The sequence below is a fragment of the Schistosoma mansoni genome, chromosome W (genome assembly GCF_000237925.1).
Source record: "Schistosoma mansoni strain Puerto Rico chromosome W, complete genome".
Taxonomy (NCBI): domain Eukaryota; kingdom Metazoa; phylum Platyhelminthes; class Trematoda; order Strigeidida; family Schistosomatidae; genus Schistosoma; species Schistosoma mansoni.
Window position 1 is genome coordinate 13,238,370 of NC_031502.1, and position 17,093 is coordinate 13,255,462.

Below are 17,093 nucleotides of genomic sequence, written 5' to 3' on the forward strand. Positions count from 1 at the left end.
GGCCCTATTGTGGGTTTTTTGATGCGTTAACTCCTCACTTCTAAAAGTCTTAACATCGGAGACAAAAATCTGTGGGTTAAAGTGGGAAGTGACATTTTCAGGGTCGACCTTTTCTACCCCTTCCTTCATTATCTCAAGCTGTACAACTGTATTCATAGTTAACTTCTATTAATGGTAGTCTAGTGTAATATAATGTGAATTCAATGCCACTTTATTTTTGATAACTTTTTAATTATGCAACAGTCTTTCTAAATCTTATTACGACCAGATATCATCATCGGGCTTGGTACAGATGTCTATCGGTACAAGTTGCTATACTACATCAGTAGGACGAGATGGAAATAAAAAAGGAGATCGGATTAATGCAGTAGCAACGATATAAAACTTAACCTTGGGAATAAGGTTTGACAAGACAGAATAGAAATTTATGTATAAAGAGACACCAGAGTTCAAGATTGAGAAGATATACTATTATATTCGATACTTGAAGAATTTGAATTGTTGTTAGCTTCAATGAATGACATAGTTTCTTATTTTCTTATAGACTACTATTTTTAAAAGTTAACAACAAATACGTTTGTAATATAAGTAAATGACATTGTCGAAAAAGAAAATTCCCTTCTTGAACTGTCTGTGATTCTTCATCAATAACTTTCTTTTATGGTAATTGTGACTTCATAACTTTACAAAAAGGAGGTGTCACAGTACAATAGTTACTGAATACTGAAAGAGTACTTCATATGATACATATCAAGATTGATCTATGAATGATATTTTCGATTGAATAGCTAGTGGAAACATGTGAAGCCCTTAAATAAATACATTTCAGCAAAGACTTTTGAATTGCAAATCAATTCTAAGTCATCTATGTATTTTATTCCCATATTTAGTGAGACAAACTCTTTTCGGTCGATTCGCATGGATATTAAAATCATGTAACAAATAACTGTGGGATTGTTTTTATTCAACTTGTGGATAAATCTCAAGAAAACATGACTATTCGAAAGGAAATTTAGTTTTAACACAGACTATAAAAAACCGTACAACAGAGATAATCATAATGGTATATCAGTCAACGAAACAAAGACGAGAGCTTTCTGGAGAAACCTTGGGTGTTTTTTTATACAACCACTATTTATTGGCCTGCTGTAGAAAGTAATTTCTATAAAGAATTATTTAATAAGAGTAATAAGAGAATGTGAGTATGTTGATGGTAACAATACACATGGACAATTATGCATTAAACAATGACATAACCTAGAACCAAGTACATGCATCAGAAACATTTTAGCCCATATACATAAGTATTCGCAAACGTAGATCAGAAAAACTAATATTTCATTTAAAAATACAAGTGAAAAACAAAACCAAAGCAAGGCTTTGATTCTGGAAAAAAATACAAATCACGAAACTTAGGGGTAATAAGATGACCAATAAGTCTCAGTAGTACAATTTATTTCATTTAAAAAGACATTCAAATAATTCTGAGATTTGAAATGAAATTTGCTGACAAAAAATTGATCGTATTATGTGCTTTCGGTAAATAGAAAATCCACATGAGATCCAGATTGAGCTTCGAATAAGTCACTGAGATGAGCATGAGTTTCTGTTACTTACCATAAACTTATCACATGAAAGTTCATCCACAAGAGCAGATAAAAACAATAATAAAAATAAACACACAAGCTGTGGAAACCAGAAGGTTAGATTGATTCATCAAATATATCAATGTAGTGTACATATATTGGTGTTGCAGCTATACTTATACAAAAGAAGTTAAGTAGCACGAGCGATCTGAGCAGAGGGTTGTGGAACTTTAGAAGGATTACTACGCATGTTAGAAACTGTGGAACTAGACGTATTATTTGATAAGAGTTTGACATAATTAGCAGGAATCAAGCCTTGAGGAGTTGGTTGACCACTAGAAGCATGAGTTATTAATTCAGCAAACCACCAATTTTCATCTTCTTCACCAAGCAATCGAAGACGATCTCCCTGACGAAATGACATTTCTTCTTGAAACTCAGCATTGAAGTCAAATTTGGCTACACACTGTCGTCCAGACAAATTTGTAAATACCACTCCAGGAGGTAAATCCAGATTCATTTGAGCAGGGTGCTCTTTAGTATGTAAATGTGAACCAACGGTAGTCTGTGGATGGGAACCCTTGTTAGTAGTATTTGTGTGAATGCTAGGGCTATTAAAAACCACATTAGGACCGGAACCAACTGAACCAAAAGTCTGAAAATTACAAACAGACCACTAATAAATAATAAATTTTATGGGGTTTTCTTTTTGCACAGAAAACTTCTAAGAAGCGACACAGAAGTAAAAATAACGAAAGTATGACTGATTTTAAAGTTTTCAGACTAAATATAGAAGTAATTTAGCCAACACAGTTGTTAATATCATTTATAATCATTGGGACTGGTTTATATTCGTGTTTTAAACTTATTCATTAGGTACCCACTCAAGTACTATACTTAGGAAATATCATAGACAAGAATTTAATGATACGGTTACGTAGGAAATGGTGAGCATACAATCAGTTGGTATGTTCTAAGTCAACTCTTAGAAGTCTCATACATATGTTCCTACGATTTAAATCAAAAACAAAAAGTCTCAAAACAACGGAACGAAAAACACCTGGATTAACAATTGACATCGGTGAATTTCAGTTAATACCAATAGACTTTATATAAATACTAAAGGCTTCTGCAGCAATAATTGTCTCATATTGATAACAAATTACTACCTGAATGGAATAAATTTAAAGAGCTAGAATCATGACTATACTTGACAAACCGGATTGCATATAATAGTCCAAATCTGAAGGTTCATTGTTTAAATATTGATAGAAATGCATCTTAACTTTAAAGGCATTTAATCGAAAATTAACAGATATCGCTTTATATATACACTTCTCTTCGTACACTTGTAAGTGACAAAAATAAGAAATTCATTAGAATAAAGTAGTTTTAGATCCAAATCAATTGAGGGCACTATGATTGATTCGTGGTGGCAATGGATGACGGTCGCGCAGCATTGCGAATTCGCTGAAGTCACACCTGCAAACACTCAATATCCAACCCTATGATCTGAAGGTTAAGTGGTGGCTAAGAAGTCTGAAGGCAATATATTCTATTTTTAATAAGGTCCCCATAAGCGCTGTTAACGAGTGACATAATGTGGTGAGACAGTTTTCCAGTGCTCTTAGGACTTAAGTAGTTATCTGAATAAAGTCAAACGTATGACTGAGGTTTAACCTTCTGAAAAGCTTTATTTTTATTTTTCTCCACTTAACTTTGTAGATTATTTCCCATCTTAATATTATTAAAATGATTTGATGAGTTACTAGCATCTGTTAAGACATGAGGCTTGGTGACGAAGTATAACTCCGTATCCCATGTCATATGCCATTTTGTCTACCTAATTAAAACAGTTGTAGCAATGCTTCATCATCGGATGTTGTGACCATTGGATTATAGCGCCAACAAAGTGTTTGAGTTCCATTTATTCAAAGCATATAACTACCTCACTTCGTAAAAAAAGCTCCCCTGAAATTTTTATTATGACTGTTACGACCATACAGCTGGAACAGTGTAGGATGGAATGTAGAAAAACGTCTTTGGTTTATTATTCTATTAAGTTTGACACTCGGAGGACTACATACAGTATTTACAATAGTCAATCACTATTTAGTTTTAATTAGTCGTATGTGATAATGGAGTCTTACATATCAATTTAAGGTATTTTCAACTGTAGCAATTGGTGACACGAGTTCGAACTGCACAGAGAGGATCACCTCATCAAAGACTGTATATAACTCATTTTAACAACTGTCAATTGGTACGAAACCCAATTCTGAGATTTTATTTATTTATTTATTTAAACACATATATATTGGTACAAGGGGGCACCGGCTATATATGCACCACACAAAATAATGAAAGTAGGAAGAGAAGGGATGAAAAGATAAAGCGGACTGAAATGTACAACCAGAAGACTCTTTCAGTTAAGAAAGTTAGAACCACTCTTTATGAAGAAAGTAAAAAAAGGTTGCAGCAGGATCGCCACTGGCTTCTATTCTGAGCCATATCTGATAACGTCTCTAGCCACTGTGTTGCACCATCTCTCGGACCCCAGCCAGCGAGTCGGGAAGGACCAACAGAAGCTAGCCCTTTGCAGCTTTCTTTCATACCACGACACCATGTCATACACTGACGTCCTCTCCGCTTTTTCCAACCAGTCCCAGAGTCGGCAAATAATGCACGACGTGGAAGTCTCCGGGACGACATTCGTAAAACATGTCCAAGCCACCGAAGTCGGTGTTTCAAGATGATGACACCAATTGAATTATCGTCTCGGCGCCCGAACACACGATGCCGAAGCTCTGCATTACTAACATGGTGTTGCCACTGGATGTCAGCAATCCTTCGGAGACAACGATGATCGAACACAGAGAGTCGTCTAACATCCTCAACTCGGGGAGGCCAGGTTTCACAAGCATAGAGCAAAATTGCTCTCACCGATACGTTGTAGATCCGACCTTTTACAGCCAGACTAACATCACGAAGGCGCCAAAGATGGCCCAGATTGGCATAAGCCGCTCTGGCTTTCCTTATACGTGCATCAATCTCATCACTCACGCCACCACCAGCACTTATATAGCTACCTAGATACACGAACTTCTCAACTACTTCAATCTGCTCACCATCCAGGGTGAGTACAGGATGAGAATCCTGCCAGTCTTGTAGGAGTACTTTGCACTTGGAGGGTGCAAAGCACATGCCGTACCTGCGGACACTGATTGCCAACTGATTAAGTGCGGATTGCATGCCTTGGGCATTATCGCACAGTAAGACAATATCATCCGCATACTCGAGGTCGAGAAGTCGTTCTCCAGGCAGCAGATCCACACCGCCATTACTTACACCCATCAGAGCTGTCTCCAGGATGTCGTCGATGGCAAAGTTGAAGAGGAATGGTGAGATTGGGCAACCCTGCCTAACCCCACTGCTCGAATAGAACAAGGGAGAAAGGTGGTTGTATGCCCTCAGTCTGCCTGAAGTGTTCGTATACAGGGCCTTTAAGATGTTAATGAACTTCTCAGGCACACCCTTCTTCAATAGACAATCCCAGAGAACAGTCCTGTCCAACGAATCGAAGGCAGCCCTGATATCAAGAAACACTACGATTGTTGCCCTGCGATAAGTATGACGGTGTTCTAACATTTGGCGGAGGGTGAAGATGTGATCAATGCATCCTCGACCAGAACGAAAACCAGCCTGCTCCTCTCGAGTCAATCGTTCTCGGGTTTTAAACAACCTACGAAGAATGACAGAAGCCAATAGTTTGGACGCAATCGGAAGTAGACTTATTCCCCGATAGTTGTTACAGGAACAACGTGAACCCTTTTTAAAGATAGGTACGACTATTGACTCACTCCATGATGTTGGAACACTTTCTTCCTCCCAAACCTTTGCAAACAACATAGTCAATTCCTTAGTCAGAAAGTAACCATCTTTAAAAAGAGCCGGAGGTAAGTCATCTGGGCCAGGTGATTTGTAACGTTTCAAGAGTTGGAGTTCCTTGTGGACTTCAGCCTCATTTGGTGGATCGGTCGTCACCGGCCATGGGGGGCAGGACAAACTGGTTGATGTTGCCGGAGCAGCAGGCCAGTTGAAATGCCCTTAGAAAAATTCCGCCCATTGTCCATGACGTCGATAGATGTTAATGATCGGCATCCTGACATCCTCACAGATTGTTTCACTCACGCCAGACTTCTTGCTGCCAGTGGCTCGGATGAGTTGGAAGAGCTTCCAGCAGTTACCAGATGCAGCTGCTGCTTCCATCTCATTAGCACGCTCCGACCACCAGGCTTCTCGTTCTCTATCTGTCGCTTCGAAAAGCTTGTTTCATGTGCGCTTATCTGGGGACTCTGTGGCATCTTCGTCTGGTCTTGCAGGCGTTGGTGTTGCACTAAGCGCTAGGGCTGAGGTAGCACTAATCGATTGGATCCCCATTAACAGTCGGTTATGTGCTGTTAGATTAGAAAGTTCCATCAAAGTGAGAAGAAACCGGCGTGAGAAACGGTGTCTTTTCGTCATCTCCGCCTATGCCCCGACAGATTGCAGCCCGGATGCAATCAAGGATGAGTTTTACCACCAGTTAACAGTTCTTCTCCAGAAAGCGCGTTCGACAGATATTGTAGTATTAGCCGGAGACTTGAATGCTCAGGTCGGGCGTCTAGGCACAGAAGAGAGTCGTTTAGGTGGTCGATGGGGACTTGTTGGTCGCAGGACAGATAACTGGGACCGTTTGCTGCAACTGTGCACAGACCACAACCTGTTTCTGGCTAGCACTAACTTCCGGCACAGTCATCGCCGGTGTGCCACCTGGCGTCCTCCCTCTGCATCTGCAGCCTGGACTCAGATTGATCACATCGCGATCAGCTACCGCTGGCGTGGTTGTGTACAAGACTGCCGCTCCTTTTGGAGTACCTATCTGGAGTCTGATCATGCCCTGGTCTGCGCCAATCTCACCTTCCTTTTCAGTGGCCGAAGGATTGACCACCACCAACGGATCGATGTTAGTAAACTGGCTGCAACTTCTGTTGCAAGTAAGTATCGAGCGGAGCTAGCCTCTAGGCTAGCTACCATCCCATCGAAAAGTATAGATGAGCATTGGTTGCATCTTCACAACGCCATGAAAATGGCGAGTAAAGCCGCTTGCGGCTTCGCGAAACATCCCGCTTACAAGCACTGGGTTTCTTCTGGCTCCTTACAACTGATGGAAGCCCGTCGGTCTACTCCGGGTGACCGTGAGTTTGACCACAAACGAAGGCTATTACGTAATGAAAAATTGTTCAGTTACTTAGTTTCAAGTGATAAAAAGATTTTTTGGAAGGATAGTTACAAGTAGCAACCGAAATGAATATACGTCTTAACAAACAAAAAGTTAGTATGGATATGGTCACTTATTTGACTGATGGTATAGTTCTTCATGAACACTGAGTGATATTTACTCTAACTAGTTCACGTTCTATTCATATGTAATCACTAGTTGCTTTTATAGCGAAATGCTTCAGCTAACATAGTAGTGAAGAAAATGACAGACTACAGATTAACAGAAGCCCGAAGTGCAGGGATACAATCAGTAATCCCCATAGTTCTAGTTCAACAGTGAGGTTAGGTAGGACTGTGCTATTTCGCCGATCATATACTGAAGGCAACTCTGAATGATGCATATAACTGTAGGTCTAAAGTGAACAAACGCTCAGGTGGGAAAGACCAATTTATTATTTAATGCAAAACTACAGTGTCTTCTTAAAATATGAAAACCATATATTAAATACTTCATTTTCACATCTTCCATCAACTGTTTCTTACAAACATCATCGTTCCTTCATTCTCATCGGTATTACAATTACTCTCTGTTTACATTCCCGCTCTCTTGTCAACCATCTCCTGCCAGGCATTCCACTTCTGACTGGTGTTACATGCTACTTGTATTTATCAACATAAATAGCATACGCCACACTCGTCTCATCTTTAGACGGTCGCTCATGCGGTTGTTCTGCGCGCCACCTTCTTTTTTGCTGAAGCCTGTGCCACGCTTCCCGTTAAAATGTCGAGTACGCCGATGCAATGACCTCCATAGAAATGTCGGCCAGCCGGCCGAGAACCTGGGACGTTTAACACCCTCTCCTCAGCCATCCGCCGAGTTATCTAAGTCCGGCGTCCGGACGTCCAACTCTTCCAATCCGTCGACAGCGACTGCTACAGTCAACATCGCCCTGCCAGAACACTCCACTCAACATCACCTTCCTGTGCCAGAGCACCCCAGGTAGCGCCTTTTCTCCCGGCGCCCTTAAATTTTCCTCCTCTCCGCCTGTCCTTTGACAGCGACACAAAATGCAGTGGATGAACACTCAGATGGGGAAGACCAACTTGTTATTACATACAAAAGTACAGTGTATTTTCATCAAATATGAAAACCATACATCTTCCATCAGTTGTCATTTATACTCTTCACGATTCTTCCAATTCTGCTTTTATCCCAATTCCTTTCTGTTTCCATTTATTTTCAGTTTAATCTCAATTCTTTTTTTGACAGGCATTCCACTTCTGATTGGTGTTATATACTTCTGATATCTGTCAATGTAAGTGGCATACGCCATAGATTACTATTTTTAGTTGTCTTGTCTGTATTCGGATGGTACTGTCTTACTGAACAATGATACACAAACAAATCAAATTGCACTAAATCAGTTGGCATTCAGTTTAGGCGGGTTATGTACTTTGAACCTTCAAAATGCAAATTACTTATCTGAGATTAGTGGGAACCGAAGTTTTCATTCATCTTTTCCAATGAGACTGGAAACTGTAGAAAGGTTCATATGTTTCGGTAGCTGTGTGACCGGATTGGTTGATTCCAGTGACAAGTTATTCGTAAATCCTTAACAATTTGTTTAAAGATAGTGATGATGAATGGCATAACCTTTTCGAAACACTTGATGAACTGAACATGTTTTACAAACGCCATCCTAGAAGCCTCCATACTAAGAGCAATGTATAAACCCTGGAATTAGTTGGATAGCAGCAAGTATATGACATAGTACCATTATATGAAAGCAATCTATGTACGAGTGATATTTCCCAGTTTATCACGGTTCTTTGAATAGTGTTCTAAATAATCAGAAAGTCAGTGGCTTGAGACGGTATCAGATATAGTTTTGAAGAGAACCAAATAGCGCTAACGCATTAGGTTTTCGGTACATTTCTCGTAAACGTAAGGTAAACCTTTTTAAATGGATTAAACATATTAACACTGCTTTTCAATGAATACCTGTTTACAAATATCATTATAATAATTGAGTGGATGCAAATCGACCTTTAAAACCTACATATTGTTATAAAACAAACAAATGTGTGCACAAATAAATATGCACTGGTTTATTTGTTTGTTAATTTATTGCTAATTTTTAGGGGGAGTAGGGTAGATGAAGAGAACCAAAAGTGCTGTAAAATGAATAAAGATGGATTTGCATGTAAGGACACATGAATATAATAGCGAATATACAAGAACAGGCTCCAATTAATAGAAAATTATGCCCGACATAACTCACTTTACTTGAAACACAATCACGTAGCAGGAGTGCTTTTACCCCGTATATTGTTTGATGACGATGATAATCGATCAGGGCATTAATTGAGTCGAATTTATTCGTCCAGATGTAATACTTACCCTTTGGATCGAAAAATATACGGAAGTGCAAAACCGACGAACCTTCTCTGTAGGATGCATAAAAATGAAATATATTAACTATTTTGAAGAAATACGATGCAACGTACCGTTGGATGCCTAAATGACGTATTAGGTACACAGATACAATAGTAACTATGACGATTAATTGTTGGGAATGTTGGATCCTTAACATCAATATTTTTAGCAAATGATATGACAGATTAAGATTTCCGCTGTCTCGAAGAGCCATGATACATAATCTCTAATAATGGTAGTAGTTATGTAAAAATCTAGTTCGTGATTCCTTCTAACCTGTTTTGGAAATTTCGATTTGACAAACTACCAGTAAACGGAATGCAGTTCTATATAGTAGTCAGACAGTTTAGACTGTTATACTCTGAAACACAAGACGAAAACAACAAAACGGACGCTTTTTATTAACTAATTGGCTAGATACACATTTACGTACTTTGGTTTGAGTCACACATAAAGTGTGAGGGTTAGTGATACTACCCCGTTTCCAGGGGTTCGAATCAGACTTAATTACTGAAAGTCGAAAGCCTTAATCACTGAGTATTCGCTGACCAAAAAAGGAAGGACAGGATGAACAAGCATAAGATCTAAATATAATAACTTTTAGATCGCAGAGAAACGAGCAAACAAACCCTAGAGATATATTTTCAGCAATGTTGCTTGTTATATATATATATATATCCAGGAAGAATACATTTTTCTCCACAATTAAGACAAACAATTTTGACACGACTTCGTCTGCGTAAATTTATTCGGACTTACCATTAGTCTAATCATTATGAAACGTCGATACGAGTAATAGTACACAGCGATTATTTTTTAAAAATTTCCATGGTCATAAATTTAGTAGTTTATATATCTTACTTGCCTTAAATTTTATACACTGTTCTTTAGTCAGTTTCACAAAACGTGATTATTAGAAAACCTAGATTCTGAATTTTTCTTTAGAATCTGTGCGCTGTGCTACTGCTTTGCCTGTTGAACATGAAATGTTGACAGAAGGGAGAAAAACCTTCGTACAATTCGGCTGTGATACATTTTAGCTTTGAAACTAAAGAGAGTTATTTTGAACAAACGTTTCGCAAAGCATCTATGAAATTGACCGTCCCATAGTTTGAGAACGATTTTCTGATGACTTGCTAGAAGTCACCAAAACAATCGGTAGTATATATATATATATATATATATATATATATCGTTAACTTACTTAACCGAGATACTGAACTGACCAGGATCATTTTCGCTTTGCCGTAAAATAAATGCTCCATCAGGTTGTACGTCCCGGTTCGTATCCGGATCAGTTTCTAAAAGTCTGGCCTCTGCCTCTCGCCGACTACACCTGGGTATGTACCATGGATGAGGATACAAAGAAATATAGTTTGCAGGTACCATGCCTTCTTGGTTCCCTAGCCGGGCTTTATACCAATTCGGATCCTCTTCCATACCAACAATATATAAAGTACTACCTTTTTCAAACCCAAGTTCGTCAGGTTCAGTAGGAGTAAATGGATAGTTAGCAACAGCTTCCATTAGTCTCTAGTATTTTCTCGTAGCTTATTAAAACTGGAACACAAAAGCGCAGACAAAAGTCGTTTAAAGTAAATTAATAATATCGTTAAAAGTATAAATGAATGAAATGGAAAACCTAATCGTGAAGTAGAGCATAATACCCTAGCTAGCGATGATACAACTACTAAAAAATTCTTTTAGATTAACAGAGATATAATGTTTTACTGATCTTGAGAAAATGATCTGGACAATAATCATGCAAACAACGATCACCAGATGATGAAGTACAACTGAATTCATGCGGCCGCATGAGAATTTTATTGCAAGGTTGATCATTTTCTGAGTGATAGGTTTACACCATTGTCATATGCTTCCTTCAGAGTATCACTTATAGTAGATTCAAAAAAAAGTCTGATACATCGAATAATTTTGACTAAATTCACGGCTAGTCTGGAACAAGTGAGTGGTAGTAGCATGCGGCTACTATCATGTGTATGATTCATTGAAATGTTCATGAAATCTTAATAGACATTCTCTTATGTTATGATAATTTGCATCTGAGATACGGATGTAGCAATTGGTATCAATGTCATGTCACGCAATTATGAAGAGTAGACATGGGGTTTGATCGCTGACAAGGTAGCGTGTGAACAACTAGTGAGGTACAAATGAGAAGACTGTCCGTTAGTTTCTAGCCATTTTTCTCATGTTATTAAGCATTTTGTTTGGCAAAATCGATTATTGAATGGTTCTCCAAAACCAAACTTGGTGTTTTACGGAATATTTATTCAAACACATAAACATTGGTACATGAAATTATTTTATGGAAACAAATTAGCACCTTGACAGGATAGTTGGGCCTGGATATCCAGATGACCAAATATTTATTCTTTAGAATCCTGTAATGCCAGACAAGTCAGCTGAAGAGTTGTAGGCCTAGAAGCACTAAAATTGAAATCTGGTGGTGACGTGGTACTGGCAGTGATACTATGGAGTGAATACAACAAGGTATTTTCATTAGAAATTTAGCATTCCCGATGCCTCCTTCTCATGGAGGAAAGGTGGATAGAATTGAAACAAATTAGCACACCTTAATTACCCCAGTCGATTTACATTGCCAGCATTAAGGTTGGAAAATCACGCAGCTAAAATGCTCAAAACTATTCATAAGAGCAGTGGTTATGCTGTTAGGTCGTCAAGACAAGCCCCAGCCGAGTTTCTTAACTAGATCTCCCGAGATGGCGATTTTTATCATATCGTGGGTAACCGGTAGACGAGAACTCCCCACATACTTCTAATAGCACTCATGTTAATCTAGTTCTTAGAAAAATTCCTGTTTACTTTCTAACATTTCTTCGATCTCCATCACTAATCTTACTCGCCTGTCTTCAACCTCTTCCATACGTGCTATTCCAACTCATCTGGAAATGAGCTTCCACTAACATATTGGAGCTTCCAATATCCGGACAAGTCGAATTAAGCAACAGGTTTCATTAAATATCGCCCAGGAGGCATGCGTTGCGATGTTTATTGCCCACAAAAAAACGCATACAGGATTCTAGGCTGGTAATCAAATTGACTTCACTTAATCAGAATGGAGAGCTAACGTGAATTACTGTTTTCGGACCTGACTAGTTTTTTATAGACCCCCAGCATTGTAGTACCACTAATTTTGAGAACAGAACAGGCAACCCGTCTGCGAATACCCATAACTGTTGATAAGCTGTCAAACTAAATGGCACGGTAATAAACTCAGAAAGCTAAAGATACACGTTTTCTTTTCGTCGTTTATGACTATACACCCAATGATTGCGAAATGGACGGAGTAGAAAGTGATTTCTATCAGAAGCGTCCTGATTTACTTCAGAAAACTAGTAGCTTGCACGTAGCTGGTTTTAATGCGCTAAAACATGTTAGCCAACTATTCCTGGGGATGTCAGGATCTTGATCTACTCTCCTATCAGGAGACTAAAACGATGGGCAGAACGGTATGAAGGACAATACAGCTGGTCTTCAGTTTATTTATTTAAACATACATATTGGTACAAAAGGACACCAGATACTTATGCGTCACACAAAACAATGAGAATATGAAGAGAAATGGGGAAGATGCGTATATATAAAAGAACTGAAATGTACAACCACAAGACTCTTTCAGTTAAGAAAGTTATAACCACTCTTCATGAAGGTAAAAGGTTATAGCAGGATCGCCACTCGCTTCTATTCTGAACCATATCTGATAACGTCTCTAGCCATTGTGTTGCACCATCTCTCGGACCCCAGCCGACCGTTGCTGCTACCATGACGTGGTGGTCGGGCTTGCCTATCGTGATGAACCAATCGAGCTATACTGGCTGGGACAATCGTTCCTCAAGGTCCTACCATGCCAGGCAGGTCGGTTGAAGAGCGGTAAGACTAAAGGCAGCAAACCCAAGGTCCGAAGGCAAAGTCATACTGCTGACTGTACAGAGGTGTGACAGCAGTAAGGTGTTTCCTTCAGACAACCAGCATAACAGCGATGCTGCCTTCCCAAAAAGTACGGAGCTAACACAAAAACTACCCACAAAAAGGTCATGTGTGACCGATTTCAAGCAGTTGTCCCTTGGGCACTGCGGTCACGCTCTCAGGTCATTAAGACTACTTCTAACCCAATTTCTTTTTCAGGTACCTATAGAAGAACCCTTCCATGGTGTGGGCGACCGGGAGGTGATAACTGCCCTCATACCTCTGACAGCACTCAAGACCACTGACTGACGGACCCCAGCCAGGGAGTCGTGAAGGATCAACAGAAGCTAGCCCTTTGCAACCTTCTTTCATACCACGACACCATGTCATACAATGACCACCTCTCCGCCTTTTCCAACCAGTCCCGGCGTCGAGGAACAATGCACGACGAGGAATTCTCTGGGACGACATTCGTAAAACATGTCCAAGCCACCGAAGTCGGTGTTTCAAGATGATGACACCAATTGAATTATCGTCTCGGCGCCCGAACACACGATGCCGAAGCTCTGCATTACTAACATGGTGTTGCCACTGGATGTCAGCAATCCTTCGGAGACAACGATGATCGAACACAGAGAGTCGTCTAACATCCTCAACTCGGGGAGGCCAGGTTTCACAAGCATAGAGCAAAATTGCTCTCACCGATACGTTGTAGATCCGACCTTTTACAGCCAGACTAACATCACGAAGGCGCCAAAGATGGCCCAGATTGGCATAAGCCGCTCTGGCTTTCATTATACGTGCATCGATCTCATCACTCACGCCACCATCTTCAGTTACTCACTACTCAACGACAACCTGATTGGGAGGTCAAAAATAAACAGACCAGGATTGTGAGATGTGACCTATATATATTAAATAGGACTCGTCAAATGAGTAGATGCTGCTTTGGAAAACAATCAAAACATTTTTTGACTGTCTGTTTGCTACTATGGAACAATCGATAATCTTGTGGTGCAGTCTTAGTAAGACATTAAGTGCAGATTTTAAGTCAAATGAATTCCCTTAACTTGTCTTTAACCTAGTATACGCGATCATACATGAAAACTTACGCACGCCAGTTAACGGAATATTCGCCCCACCACATCACAGTCGGATACTTTTAGGTCCTAATGGGTTATAATAAAATTCAATCTTGCGAATGAGCAACTGAGTAAGTTGCATTGCTCAAATATGATGCATAGTGTTACAGGCATGGGAAAGTAAACACACATGTTTGGCAAGCAAGAACATGTCCCCAAGCATTTTGGAACTCAGATCTGACTTCTCAACCCGTCAACATACTGAATACCTCTCCGTCCAAAATATTGATTTAGATGACAGTGAATAAACATACTGGTAAGATGGATAAATGATACAAGTGTCGCTAGGGTGTCTCTGATATCAGGGACGCCTCAACTAATCACTCTCTCTCTCTGCTTTTGCTCACAGATGTGAACTTTGGAGATATTCCAATAAATACATGCAACTTAACCATGCATTCCTATAGAGGTGAATGCATTTGAGTGCAGTGCGAGTAAACGTCTGGCACGCCATGTTCTGTGGTTGATAAATATCCAGGCAGCAAGTGGAAAAAGTAATACTGTGGCCAGAAGTAAACAATCTACAGACCGAGAAGAAGCAATCATAGTGTAGGTCGAACCACAATAAGGAAAGCTAGAAAAACTGAGGCATTGTCCAGTCATTTCGAAAAACCCCTAAAACGTGAAGCGGTTTGCGTCTAGCCAGAGGATACAGTATACTGGGGGAGGATGCAGAATAGCGTGAGAGGTGTAGAGAACAAAAATGAGTGGGAGACAGATCAAACACTTAATGCACTTACATTTCTTAAGGAAAGCAATAAACAACGATCAGCGGTAACAGAAGCCTCAGATAATGACAACGTCGGAATCGAAACTAGGAACACATAGCCCAACCATATAGGACGCTTGCTATTACAATCAGCGCCTTCAATTTTCAATATCATTTTTTGAGCTACTACGTCTCACATGGTTATGGATGAGACACAAGAAAGTTATGTTCAACTAAACAACTCGCTTTTTTTCGTTTTAAGACTGAGTTTGAGCGAATCTATCAGCTTGTGGTCACGGAATTTTTATGTTGTTGCAGATCATTAATAGTTCTTTCCTTTGTCATCTAAATTCTAAGAAGTTTGAATTCAGTGTATTCAGGATTTATTGGAAGAATTTTGAACAAATGTCATAAACCGATTTCTTAGCTATTTTGGACATGATCCAAAATATTCTTACTCTTTTATGGTGGAGACACCCCGGACAACACTTATTTACTATTCGAAAACTACTCTGATACGTTACTTTCTCTGGATTTGTCGAATAACTTCATACTACACAGATTCAGAGTATCTAAATCGTTTGGTTTTATGACACTTCCGACCCTGTCTGCACCCCTTCCGGGGCCAGTGAAATGTCACTGAGCTTTAGCCAAATCACCGGGTAGTTAGGTCACCGATTGTCAAAGAGTTCACCGGTCCTCGTCAAGGTCAAGGACAAGGCACGAGGCTAGCCATGAAGTGTGTGCTACTAAAGTCGACAGATATAAGTAGAATGTATCATCAATTGAAAATGTAATGCCTGGTGGCAGAAGGTCAGAAAGAAGGGAGAGAAGAGAACGAGGACAGATAATGATTAGTGTGGAAACGAAGGGACAATCAAGTTTCGGACGATTGATGGGAATTTTGCAAATGAGTTATTACTGTATACTTCTTAGATTTAACTAAGCCATTCTGCGATGTTGAGTTAAAATACATTTGATTGTCTCCATTGATCCTCTTGTTCACTACAGCAACATCACCCAGTGGAACAAACCTTGCTATAAAACTAAGACTAGGAAAAATCACTTAAACCACATAAACTCTGGCGTGGGAGTTGAACGGTCTCCATTTACGATAGTTTTGATGCCTCGGAAATCATGAAGCCGATGTTATTTCTGACAATCAGATGGACGATCAATATAGGTGCATAGAATGTTCGCACAGTGAGGGAAACTTAGTATAACATCCATTTAGCTATGGAAATGCAAAGATATGAACTTTGCGTGCTCTGAATAAGCGAAATCTATTGGACTCAAGTTGGACAGAAAAGATTACCTTCAGGTGAGGTGCTGTTGTATTCTGGTCATAAAGAAATTGCCTTGGATATACGAGAATTCTCGCTGATCCTTAGAAAATTAAAAAATAACATCTGTAGGGTGGAAATCTCATGGCCCCAGAATCACAAAAGCATACTTTAAAATAAAGAATTAAAATGAATGTCATCTACTCCTTGTCCACACCAATGACAACAGAGGAGATAACAAATATCAATTTTGTGAGAGGCTGCAGTCAGTCGTGGAAAAAGAGCCTGTAGGAAAGTCTGACCAACGTGATGAGATACCTAAATCTTAAGGTCGAATGGATGACACCGGGTATGAATATGTCATCGGACGACATAGGCTTGGAAGAACGGATGAGAATGGTTAGAGACCGGCACGTCAGTGGGTTTTCAGCAGCATAGTTATAAGTGCATCGGTTTCTCCAACAAATACACATACAAAGCTATATGGGTCTCATCGATCTACACTTCAAAGAAGTATGTTGATTACATCTTTATCGATAAAATTTCTGGTCCACGAAAAGTCTAATAACAAAGAGAGGTGCTGATATAGCTTCAGATTACCATCTGGTGGTAACCAAGATGAAGCTGCAGCTGAAGGTGTACTGAACAGCTGGACGAGCAGTATTGATTAGATGTACTGACAAACTCAACGAATTCAAAGTGGATCCCAGCAACAGACTCCAG

The 17,093-nt window shown here is 39.6% G+C and overlaps 1 protein-coding gene across 1 annotated transcript; it reads right to left on the bottom strand.

Annotated features, from left to right (window-relative positions):
- Positions 1-1,345: 1,345 nt before the first annotated feature.
- Smp_044530 (putative growth factor receptor-bound protein) lies at positions 1,346-15,247 on the bottom strand. Its single transcript, XM_018788615.1, has 4 exons — positions 15,119-15,247; positions 10,490-10,845; positions 9,131-9,296; positions 1,346-2,241 (listed from the first exon to the last, which is right to left on the bottom strand). Exons 2-4 carry the CDS (start codon positions 10,810-10,812, stop codon positions 1,777-1,779), a joined length of 954 nt encoding a protein of 317 aa, XP_018654140.1. The 5' UTR covers positions 10,813-10,845; positions 15,119-15,247; the 3' UTR covers positions 1,346-1,776.
- Between the last annotated feature and the right edge of the window lie 1,846 nt (positions 15,248-17,093).